This window comes from Apium graveolens, chromosome 6, assembly GCF_009905375.1.
Source record: "Apium graveolens cultivar Ventura chromosome 6, ASM990537v1, whole genome shotgun sequence".
Taxonomy (NCBI): Eukaryota; Viridiplantae; Streptophyta; class Magnoliopsida; order Apiales; family Apiaceae; genus Apium; species Apium graveolens.
The window spans coordinates 3,894,418-3,907,576 of record NC_133652.1 but is presented as its reverse complement, the minus strand read 5'-3'; the positions used below and the strand labels follow the sequence as shown (position 1 = coordinate 3,907,576).

The 13,159-nt window shown below is 35.3% G+C and overlaps 1 protein-coding gene across 1 annotated transcript; it reads left to right on the top strand.

The window, feature by feature from the left end:
* Nucleotides 1–1,429: 1,429 nt before the first annotated feature.
* LOC141667745 (uncharacterized) lies at nt 1,430–3,031 on the top strand. The gene is made up of 2 exons (XM_074474354.1): nt 1,430–2,209; nt 2,330–3,031. The coding sequence occupies exons 1-2, from the start codon at nt 1,482–1,484 to the stop codon at nt 2,826–2,828; spliced, it is 1,227 nt and encodes a 408-aa protein (XP_074330455.1). The 5' UTR covers nt 1,430–1,481; the 3' UTR covers nt 2,829–3,031.
* Nucleotides 3,032–13,159: the final 10,128 nt, after the last annotated feature.

Here is a 13,159-nt window from a genome sequence, read left to right as displayed (position 1 = left end):
AATTATATTTAAAGAGAGTTAAACCTCATAATTTTTCGAAACATAAATTTAATATATTAATATATTATATTAATAAATCAATTCATGATTTAACTAACAACAACATGATATATATAATTAAATGTAGTTGAGATTTGGGATTATCAAAGTATGATAGGCCTAATGATAAATAATTTGACCTTAATATGACATTTTATTTTTGAATAAAATCAAGCACAAACTTGCACCGGTTTTATAGAGGAATACTAGAAGGAAATGACGTAAATATCTTGCATGCTTCTGTATTGGAGCATCTTCTGAGGATGTCAAAAAAGGGCTAAATTGTCATGCCAAAAAAGTACTAATTTATATTTTGTACCTTCTTATCTATTTTAAATTATATTTGTGCATGAATTATTTGATAACAATTTTTTTTGCTAATTATAGTTTGACAATTTTGAGTGATAATTATTAGAGTATTTTTTTAAAAAAATATGATTAGGAGTGAGCATTCGGTCGGTTCGGTCTAAAACCGGACCGGACCGAATATACTAAAAAACCGAATTATCAATTTTTTTGGACCAGACTGGACCGAAGTTGTAATATGGACCGGACCGGACCGAATCAAATCGAAATAATTTAGTTCGATCCGTTTTTGGACTGAACGGACCGAATATTTTTCAAAAATAAAATTGTATTGAAATTTTAAACCAAAAATTTTAAAATCTAGAATATAATTAGAGTAAGGTGATATATAAAGTACTAAAAGTGTATAAATACAATTATAAACTAAAAATTATGATTATAATTTTTAAGATAAATGTAAAATGTATATAATATAAAATTATAGTATATATATATATAATTTGGTCTATTCGGTCCGGACCGAAATATTTTTTAAAAGAATCGGATTGCACTGGATTTTATTTCGGTCTATTCAGTCCGGACCGAATAGACCGGATTTCTGAAAAATCGGGAACGAACTGAACCGAATTAGCACAGTTCGATTCGGTTTTTCGGTTTCGGTTTCGGTTCCGTTTCGTTCGGCCCTATGGTATCAAAATTACAGTTGTATAAAAATAAACCAATATATTAATATTATTGATGAGCGGCGAATATTGGCAAACTTGATGCTCTGGTAAGTCTACATGCTGAGTAAACAGTTTGAAGTCACTTGCAAGTTTTTGCATTCCTGTTGTTTTTTTTATTTTACTTGTTTATCAGGCATCTTCAGAAAATTAGTCATCTTCTCCAATAATTCACTTGAAAATAGAGTTTGATCTTGAAAATTGAGAAATAAGAATAATAGCATGTGAAAAGTTGACCTTCATGCGGCAACAACATGCCTTGATCCGGAATTTCCTCCTACCGATGATAAAAAAATACTGTAAATTTATGTATTGAACTTATGGGAAGTGTGAACTTGCTACTGATGTTACAGTTCCGACACAAACACTACAACAAAGTCTAAACTCATTTCTTGTCCTCTCTCATCTGGAATAATGAGTTGTTCAACAGTAGAGATAGAGCACTTTAGCCATCCGAAGCACCCACTGGTGCTAAAAGAGGATGATGTTATTGGAGCTGATGCTAAATGTTGTCTTTGTAACAAACCTGTTATTGGCTCTCCAACGTATACCTGTAGTAACATTGTTTATATAAATTGTCAAAATTACTACCTCCACAAGACTTGTGCTGAATTACCCAAACAGATTATTCGTGATAAGCTGGACTTACACCCCCTTGTTCTACTACCACGCCCTGCATCCTGCACGTGTGATGTTTGTAGTAGTCACGTTCGTTTTGCTTATGCTTGTGTTCAATGTGATTTTGACGTGTGTGTTGTCTGCGCTTTTCTTTCTATTTATGTTTATGAACAGAAAGTGATTCGTCATGAAGGTCACAAGGAGCATTCACTGACATCACAGAGGCAGGCTTTGTTTAAGTGTGATGCTTGTTGGGAGGAAGATAAAGATTATTCCTATGTATGCTACACCTGTGATTTCTGGATACACGAGAAGTGTGCTTCTTCTCCTCCCATCATTCCAGCTCCTACTTATCACCATCACCCTCTCACTCTTATCTTCTCAATTCCTGTCATGCATCGTTATTTTGGTCGATTATGTGCCATCTGCAATAAACGAGTTCACTCCTTGTGCTGGTCTTATTACTGTCACAAATGCACATTTTTTGTGCATATTAATTGTTCAACGTCCACAATATCTTTGGGGTTAGTATCTTTATTTTTTTATATATATTTGCTAAGAAGATTAATTGTTTTCTAATTTGGCATGAGCTAATGTCTTTACAATTATCACCCCTCGACTATATTCCAATTTGCTGTTTTCAGAAATGAGATTGAAGAAAATGGCATTGTTGACGATGAACCTGACTTGGTACAATTTCCTCTGCCTGGCAAAGAATCATTATTCGATCTAATTATCACCCAGTGTAGCAAGTTGCGAGTTGAATTTCAAGGTGAGGGCGGAAACAATGCTAATACATCAATGATAGCTAATGATCCACATATTATTGAAAAACACTGGAGTCACCAGGAACATCCATTAGAACTGCATCAGCTTACAGTTAGTGTGAATAATAACAATGACAATGATGATAATGATGATGGTGGTGGTGATGATAGAAGGGTGTTGATATGCGATGGGTGTGTTCAACCCATTACGTTATTTGATCCGTGTTACTATGCATGCATCCAGTATGACTTCTTTCTCCACTCCTTCTGTGCCAATAAGTTGCCACATAAGCTACCAATAGGAGCATCCCCATTTCACCCCAGCATTTACTCTCTCTTTTATATAGGAATAAGAAAAAGTTATATAGTTATCTGACATGTGGAATCTGCAAGTATGCCACGAATGGATTCTATTATTTATGCCAGACTTGTGATATCGGAATTGATATCCGATGTGCATTCTTACCCACCAGGATTAGACATAAATCTCATAAGCACCACTCCCTTGTTCAGCGTCCCTTCTCCGATTTTATATGTAGTCTAAGTAACTATCGTATTTCTAAAGAAATGGAATACGCATGTGAAACTTGTAGTGCCTTCCAGATTAGCATATGGTGTGTATTTTTTCCAAGTATGGTGAAACACAGATATGATGATCACTCCCTAAGCTGAGGCCTCCCTTCTTCTACGAGGGAGTAATTTACTGTCAAATATGCGAAGAACAAGTTGACAACCAGGAGTTGCTTTATCATTGTGATGAATGTGATTATTAGACTATTAAATATTGAAATATAGAAATAGAGAAATGGGGGGAAAGTTAGTTAGAAATGTAGTATCACACTTGTATGGCTCCAAGCCTATATAACTCTTTTCTTATAACAGAATCATTTTAAGAGATTTAGATTTACAATTTAGTTACAATGTTCTCTCTCTCTCATTCTCTTTCTCTCTCTCTCACTATCTCTTGCTCAATCTCTGAAACTGCATTACATTTGACATGGTATCAGAGCGAGAAATCGACTGCTGAACACAACATTTACTTCCGCTATCAATCTGTGATTTCTTCAAGAGCGAGATCTCTGCGATTGTAATCTCTACAAACTCTAAGTCTTTCTCATACTCATTTGTTATCAATCCTTGTTCAGTATTGTAATATTGTTGTTCTGATCATACGTACAATTGTTATACGTATTGTATAGCATCTGTTATCTGCTTATTGTGTGCATCTAATTGTGTTTTGATCATGACTCGATCATATGCTACTGCAACTGCTGGTACATCATCTAATACTGTATCAATTGATACTAATCATCCTTATTTTCTACAAAGTTCTGATAATCCTGGCACACCTTTGGTTACAATGCTCTTAACTGAGCAAAATTATCATCAATGGAGTCGATCTGTGTCTATAGCCTTATCTGCTAAACTTAAGCTAGGATTCATTGATGGCTCTGTTAGCAAGCCTACTGATAATAACATTCAAATTGCAATGTGGAATCGCTGCAATGATATGGTTGTGTCTTGGTTGTCGAATTCAATATCCACTGAAATAAGAAATAGTGTGGCTTATCTCTCTACTGCTCAACAAATCTGGGAAGATTTGGCTACTAGATTCTCTCAGAGCAACATGCCTAGGACATTTCAATTTCGCAAAGATTTGTCTTCTCTACAACAAGGCAATCTCTCTGTTACATCTTACCTTACTAAGTTCAAGACACTTGTTGCTGAAATTGATAATCTAGCACCTATTCCAAAATGTACCTGTGTAACAACCAACTATTCATGTCAGAGTGCTCAGAAATTGAATCAGTATGAAGAAATACTGAAACTAAGTCAGTTTCTTATGGGACTGAGTGATGCATTTACTACAATTAGGGGACAGTTGCTTCTAATGAAACCAATACCATCACTCAATCAGGCATTCTCCTTGCTTCTTCAACAAGAATCTCAAAGAGATTTTGCTTCTATCTCTAATACTCCTGTGACAGAAAACATGGCAATGAATGTGAAATTTAACCCCAATTTCAGAACTAAAGGGATAAACAATGTTGGTCAAAGGAAAACAGGTGATTCTGCTTTTACTTGTGATTACTGTCAAATGACAGGACACTCCAGAGACAAATGCTTCTGTCTCCATGGCTATCTAGAGTGGCACAAAATGTATGGCAAACCTAAGCCTAAACCAAGAAAGCAAAATGCAGGAAACAAATCTGTAGTTGTTGCTCATGTGAGTCTTAATGAAGACAAAATTGATACTTCTCACAAAGAACACAACTCAAATGCTACTCTCAATGCCTTCTCTGATACTCAATGCCAGCAACTTGCTAAAATGATTCAAGAATCAATCAAGCAATCTCAATGCCAGACACCTGGTTCCTCAAATGCTCATATGTCTGGTATGATCTTCTCATCTGCAGTATTTTCTACAACAGTTTGTGCTAATACTACTGGTATGAGTAATCCTCTAGCTGCATATGACTGGATAATAGACTCAGGAGCTACTAATCACATAACATTTGACTACACAGTCTTGAGTAATTCTAAATCTGTGAAATCAGTATTGCACTTGCCAAATAATACAACTGTTCCTATCACTCACATAGGAAATGTTCAGCTGACCTCTTCTTTCACTCTTTTTGAAGTCCTATGTGTGCCTTCCTTTCATTGCAATCTCATTTCAACATCACAACTCACAAAACATCTATCATGTCATGTTATTTTTACTGAACATACATGTATTTTGCAGGTCCTTATCTTGAAGAGGGAGAAAGAGATTGGTAACTTGCAAGATGGTCTATACAAATTGCAACTCCCTGATCTCTTTCAAGTCTCAACTTCATCTGCTTTAGTCTCATCAGATCATTCTCAAACTTGTAATTCTTTTGCTCATAGTGCTTGTACTTCCAATTCTAATTCTGTCAATTTGTGGCACAATAGGTTAGGACATCCTTCTGTTGATGTCTTAACTAAACTTCCTGATGTACATGTAAAATACTGTGATTTTTCTTCATGTGATATCTGTCATTTTTCAAAACAACACATGCTATCTTTTGATTCCAGTAATTCCTATAGTAGCAATGTGTTTGATATGATCCATATTGATGTATGGGGACCTTACAAACAGGTTACTCATAATAAATGTTCATATTTTTTAACCATAGTGGATGATCATTCCAGAGCTACCTGGATATTCTTATTTCAGCATAAAACTCAAGTTCCAAATCTGATCAAAAATTTTCTTGAGTATGCAAAAAATCAATTCACTTCTGTTAAAATCCTCAGGTCTGATAATGGTACTGAGTTTACCAATCATGCTGTTACTGAACTTCTTCAGTCTCAAGGTATCATTCACCAAATGAGTTGTGCTCATACACCTCAGCAAAATGGGAGGGTTGAAAGAAAACATCAACAACTCCTTAACATTGCTAGAGCCCTTAAGTTTCAATCCCATCTTCCTAATTCATTCTGGGGAGATTTTATTTTGACTGCTGCTCATATTATCAACCTGTTACCTGTCAAATTACTTCAATATAAAACACCTTTTGAATTACTATATAAAAAATTGCCAGATTATGATCATCTTAAGATGTTTGGTTGTCTTTGCTATGCAACAAATGTTACTGACACTGACAAACTAAGTTCTAGAGCTATTAAAGGTATTTTCTTAGGATACCCTTATGCCAAAAAGGGTTACAGAATTCTTAATTTATCAACTAAGAAATGCTTTATATCCAGAGATGTCAGATTTGTTGAAACAGTGTTTCCTTTTTTAAATAAATCTCATGCTTTTACTCCTTTATTCACTATCTGTGAAAGTACTCTTGAGGATATTAATCCTGTTGATGTTAATGTTGAGCAATCATTCATTGATTCACCTGCTGGTCATACCTTAGAATCTCAAGTATTAGACTCTCCATCTCAAGTGTTAGACTCTGATAATACTGAACCTCAGGTTCTTGCTAGACCAGTAAGGAATAAAACTGTTCCATCAAAATTCAAGGATTATGTTGGTTTACCATCTGCTACAGCCTGCTCCACCTATTCTGCATCTATTTGTCTTTATCCTCTCCATCAGTACATATCTTATGAGAATATATCTTCTTCATACAAAGCTTATGTAACCAAGACATCTCAGATTCAAGTGCCTTATTCTTTTAAGCAAGCTGTTATAGATCCTAACTGGTGTGCTGCAATGAAAACTGAAATTCAAGCTTTGGAATCAAATTAAACTTGGGAGTTGGTTACTTTACCATCAAATCAATATGTCATTGACTGCAAATGGTTGTTTAAAGTAAAATATAATCCAGATGGTTCAGTAGAAAGATACAAGGCTAGGTTAGTAGTCAAAGGATTCACTCAAGAATTTGGAGTTGATTATTTTGATACCTTTGCACCTGTTGCAAAGATGGTCACTGTGAGAGTGTTCTTGGCTGTTGCTGCTAAAAAGGCCTGGAATGTCACTCAAATGGATGTTACTAATGCATTTCTCCATGGAGATCTAAATGAAATAGTATATATGAACTACCTCCTGGATACAGAGTTCTATCTACAACACATCAATCTGTTTCATCTCAGTTTGTGTGCAAATTAAGGAAATCACTATATGGCTTAAAACAGGCTCCTAGGTGTTGAAACTTTCTACAGCTTTACAGAGTTATGGATTTAAACAGTCTCAAAGTGATAACAGCTTATTCACCTTCACTAGTAATTCCATATTCATGGCTGTATTAATCTATGTTGATGATATATTGGTTACTGGCTCATCTACTGAACATATTAATGCTATGAAAGCATTTCTCAAGACCAAATTCAAGATCAAGGACTTGGGTACTCTCAGGTATTTCTTAGGCATTGAAGTTGCCAGGTCAACCACTGGCTTTTATCTCAACCAACGTAAATATGCTATTGATCTTATCAAGGAAACTGGCTTATCTGGATCTAAACCTTCTGTTATTCCAATTGAGCAAAACCACAAACTTATTGACAACTCATCTGTTTTCCTATCTGATACTGATACTGTAATGTATAGAAGATTAGTGGGTCGTTTGATCTATCTTACCATCACTCGACCTGACTTATCATATGCAGTCCATGTACTGTCTCAGTTTCTTTCAAAATCTCGTTCGGATCATTTGCAAGCTTTTTATCGAGTACTTAGATATTTAAAACAGGCACCTGGACAAGGATTGCTCATTTCTGCCACCGGAAATTTACAGATAACAGCATATACTGACTCTGACTGGGTTGGTTGTCCAGAGTCCAGACAATCACTTACTGGTTTCTGCATCACCATTGGATCTTCTCTTGTTTCTTGGCGTAGCAAAAAGCAGCCAACTGTATCTCGTTCGTCTGCTGAGGCAGAATACAGGGCCATGGCAGATACGTGCTGTGAAATAACTTGGCTCCTGGCTTTACTTAATGACTTTCAGCTAAATCATACTATGCCAGCTTCTCTTTATTGTGACAACAAGTCAGCATTGTATATAGCATCTAATCCAGTATTTCACGAACGAACTAAGCACATCGAAATCGACTGTCACTTGGTTCGTGAAAAACTCAAAAAGGGAATTATTCAGATGTTACACTTGGCCTTAGGACAGCAGCCTGCTGATATGTTCACCAAGGCAACAAGTGCTGCTGTTATCAAGTTCTTTCTTTCCAAGTTGAATGTCTGCAACTTGTTTCAGAATCATTCAACTTGAGGGGGGATATTAGACTATTAAATATTGAAATATAGAAATAGAGAAATGGGGGGAAAGTTAGTTAGAAATGTAGTATCACACTTGTATGGCTCCAAGCCTATATAACTATTTTCTTGTAACGGAATCATTTTAAGAGATGTAGATTTACAATTTAGTTACAATGTTCTCTCTCTCTCTCTCATTCTCTCTCTCTCTCTCACTATCTCTTGCTCAATCTCTGAAACTGCATTACATTTGACAGTGATCAATCTTTTCATGAAGATTGCCCCATTTCATGCCAAAATGTCAAGTTAGGAGAAACGATCAAACATAGTATTGACGATCAAGCACACACGCTTGCATTGGTTTTTAAAACAACAAACTCAAGTTATTATGTGTACGTTGTAGGAAAAGACATAACTAACATTTTTCATTGAAATTTTAGCCGATCAATGAACAACACGATTAACTGATAAAAATTATTCCTATGTGTGCTACACGTGTGATTTCTGGATACACCAGAAGTGTGCTTCTTCTCCTCCTATCATTCCAGCTCCTACTTATCACCATCACGCTCTCACTCCTAGCCTTGTACTTCTCAGGTTTAGTGTTAGTCATTGTAAAAGGTGAAACACATCAACCAATAAAAAGGAATTCTCAGTGGACATTCTGTATAATTACATGGCAGAAACTTCTATCCAGGCACCATCTTAAATAACTTAGGAATGCCAAGATTCTAGAGGCGGCCAATTCGAGTATGAAATGTGTTTATGAATATGTGTTTATCCAGGCACCGTCATAAATCCTTTACGGTTTTCCGTACTAAATAGTATGGAAAACTGTAAAGGATAAGAAAGGCTACAGAGGAAGGAGAAAAAGCAGAAGAATAAGAGAAATTTGGAAAAAATAGCTACCGCAATGTAGTGGGATGAATCATCAACACTTGTCGAACCAAGGACTATTTCCCTTCTTAATTTTGTTGTGAGCTTGTGACAAACCCGTAGCTGCGAACAGAAAAAAAACTACAGTCAATCAAGGGGCACAAGTCCTTACAGTATATTATATATCCAGAAGAGAAGAACTTACCTCTGATCTTGTCGCCCCACCAACAATGAAAATAAATATACGTTGCCCCATCATTTTAAAATCATTTGATGCACCCCGAGAACGGAATCACTGGAAGAAAGCAGTTGTAATATTTTTTAAAATTACGAAGGTCATTGGACAACTGACAATCAACTTTAATATTGGTCATTCAACAAACATAATTTATTTCTGAGTAAATTACAGTTCACATCCCTTTGGTTTAGACAATAAGCACTTTGGTACCACTTCTTTCACTAATTGCAGTTTGCACCCAGGACTTAAATTGGCGCTGCAAAACGCACCCTTTCGTCAGTGCACCGTCAAATATGACCGTTAGTGAGAAATATGATAGGGGCTTATTGGTCTTAAATTTTGTAACCTCCCCCCTTGTAAATATGTTTGTATATGGCATTTTTGTGCTAAAACCATTAAGAAAAAATGACTGAAAGGTGTGTTTGTGGAGCATGGATTCATGCTAAAACGGCTTGGACAACTGCCAATGTTGGCCGACGTTTTATCTCATGTACTCGATGTAGTTATTTCAGATGGTTGGATGGTCCATTGTGTAAGCGAGCAAGAATAATCATTCCCGGTCTTTTGCGTCGGATTAACCATCTTGAAAGTCTATAAAAAGAAGCTGAAATTCAGAGGGCTGATGTTTGTTTGGATGAAGGTGAAGTATGTAAGAATCTGGGCTACAAAGTGTTTGATGAAAAGCCAGGGAGCAAGTTACCACTTACTTTGTTGATTGTAACATGGATTGCAATACTACTCTACTGGATTTGCAAGACTGAAGCTATAGAGGAGAAGTAATAATTTAGTTGCCTTTTATTAATGTAGAAGAACAATGTGTTTAGTTGATCTTGATTGTAAGAAACATGGTTTTATTGATATTTAGTTAATTTATTGTTTTGTTGATCATTTTGTATTTTTAACCAATATGATATTGATGTAGTTGGTTTAGTAGTTATGAAATTTAAGTGCTGAATTGAATTTGAATTGATGAGATGCTATAAATGTGAACTGAAAAATGACAAACAGATGGGAAGAAAACAGATGAGATAGCATAAATGTTCATCAAATACAAGATACCACAAAAGTGAGAACAAACTCACATCTCATACGTTTACAGCCATAGTTCAACAAAAGTCTCATCACGAGTGATCACAAAAGATGTGAACTGAATCCCAAGGTTTAGCACAAAATAAAAGCTTAAGTCTAGTAGATATTGAAGAACACAAGTCTAGTACAAATTCATCAAACATTTAGGTTTTTCCTTCCCACTCTTTTTGTTGTCATCATCACCATCAAGTATGACAGGTGTATCTTCTGTGTTCTTGAACAATCCCCTCAACATAGAATATCTACCTCTCCTTCTACTCCTGTAAGGTGGATTGAGAGGTGGCACTCTCTTCACTCTCTTCTTAGGTTTAGGACATTGACCATCACTGGAGTCCATGTTGGAGCTGTCACCAAGGAAGCTTACTTTATCTCCTCCTGATTCTTCTGATTCTTTTACAGCCTCTTCCATCAACTCATTCAAATCTCCTTCTACTTCAACTATAATGTCTTCTATCCTCTTAATTCTTTCATCTATAGTCAATTGTGTGAAGGAGAAATCCATATTTTCATCATCACAATCAGGACAATTTGAGGTTGCATACATGGTTACCATTTTGTAACCAGACTCAACCCAGTCAATTATTATATCAAAATCTCTTTGAGTCTCTAGAGGAAATAAATTATCAGCACACACATCCAGTTCATTCGACAAAAACCAAAAATCCAGTATTCTGTTACTACATCCTATTTCTCCAGACATAGCTTCCATTTCAGTCAATGTCAATTTTTGAACAGAACACATATCAAAATACGTAATCTTCCCACCAAAATACGAAGTAAAGTCTTTGTTGAATTTTCCATCAAAATACAGTTTAATCGTAAAGTAAGGACTAATTTCTGCAACACACATAAGCCACATGCAAATATAAATTGAATATACTTTAACAAGAAAAAAAAATCATGTTAAAACACACACCAATACAACACTTTAACATGTATCATATTGCATGTAAGAACATATATTAATCCGCAACTACGTTAACATGCAAGGTGATTAAAAAAATGGAAGAAAGAAAATTACCCTCATATGTCAGATACTCTTTGCCATCAGAAAGACCAAAATCGACCACAACACCCCCATCTTCAACTTCATTCTTCGATTTCTCATGAGTTTTACCGGATTCAACTTCATTCTTCGATTTCGCGGGACTTATTACATGATCAGCATCGAATACACCTCTCAATCGACCTCTCATAGCTCTAAATTAATGGGATTTGGTGTTTGTAATTTGAGAATTAGGGTTCAAATACATTACATAACTTAATTGAGGTTTGATTTAGGAGACAATGTAAGTGACGCTTCCTTTTAACATTCATATGCCAATTAAAATATAAATTACATTATGAAAAGACTGAAATACCCCCGACGTTAGACAGATAACAGTCAACTTTGACGGAAGTGGGTCAAAAGGGTGCGTTTTGCAGCGCCAATTTAAGTCCTGGGTGCAAACTGCAATTAGTGAAAGAAGTGGTACCAAAGTGCCAATTGACTAAACCAAAGGGATGCGAACTGCAATTTACTCTTTATTTTAAAAGGTAAGGAGAACAAATGTGTTTCTCCTTTTGCTAAGTAATAAAATCTAGAGAGAATTGCAGAATGCACCCCTTAGTTTTGGCCAAAATTCAAAGTTGTATACCTGTTTTGAACAATTGCAGATTGCATCCCATTACTTTCAAACCCGTTTCAAGTTGCACCCCTTTTGTAATTTTCCGTCAAATACGACCGTTAACGTTAAGTGTTTGAAGGGTAAAGTTGGTATATTAGTATTTGAACGGTAATTGCAGCTTTCAACCCCTAACTTTCAGTTCGTAAGCAAAATACACCTCTTTGACAATTACAACTAAAATAATGAGGGTAAAATAGGAATTTTAATATAAAATTTAAATAAATTTTGTAGTTATAATTCAAAAAAAGCTAAAAAAATTATAATAATGAATTCTTCCCCTACACTAAAAAAATAATAACATCACATTATTTAAAATAAATTGATGCAACTAATTTAATATTAAAATTTAATATACATGTAAATTAAATTAATTTTGTTGAATTATAATTTTTTGGAATTAACACCATGTAATAAAAACTAAATTTGAAACTATGACTCAAAAATTGAAAAATATAAAATATATGTAAAATTCAATTTTTAACAATTGAATGTAGGGCTGTCAATGGATCGGAAATCCGGTCCGATCCGTTCCGATCCGGAGGCTAACGGAGCGGATATGGATCACTTATAAAAAAATCTGATCGGGTAACGATCCGATCCGATAAGTACCGGATATGGATTTAGGCCGATCCGATCCGCTAATGATCCGATCCGGATAACTTATTATATATAAATATATAATATATATATGAAATTTCTTTTAATAATTTGTCCCTATGGATTTATGAAATTGCATTCGCGACCATTCGGGGTCGTCCGGGAGTGAATCGGAGCTGAAACGAATCGAAATCGATTTCCGAATAATCTTCGTATGGGGTAGTACACGAGGTCTGGAGAAAAAATTGAGGCGGCCCGTTTTTCAATTTCTTTTCATAATAAATTTATATTATTTTTTGTTAACATTTTAGAGCAGTTAAGTGTCTTTTTCTATTTATATATAGATTTATATGGAAGAAAATAAAGAAGGGAGGATGGTCAAAGTGAGCAGAAGGTTGTGGCAACAGAGACGGTACCATGCATGACACGTTTGGCTTCTGGTATTTTCTATAAAAACTGTGCATTGCAGTTTCTTGGGACATACTCCTTACATGGATGAATTTCTTTGTTTTCATCAGTGTTATATTTGCTGAAGAATAAAGACCGCAGTCTAG

Excerpts from the sequence above, each read along its gene's own strand:
- LOC141667745 (XM_074474354.1), top strand. The coding sequence starts at position 1,482 with ATGAGTTGTTCAACAGTAGAGATAGAGCACTTTAGCCATCCGAAGCAC. Across the intron at positions 2,210-2,329 it reads ACGTCCACAATATCTTTGGG|AAATGAGATTGAAGAAAATG; the intron begins GTTAGTATCTTT and ends TGCTGTTTTCAG.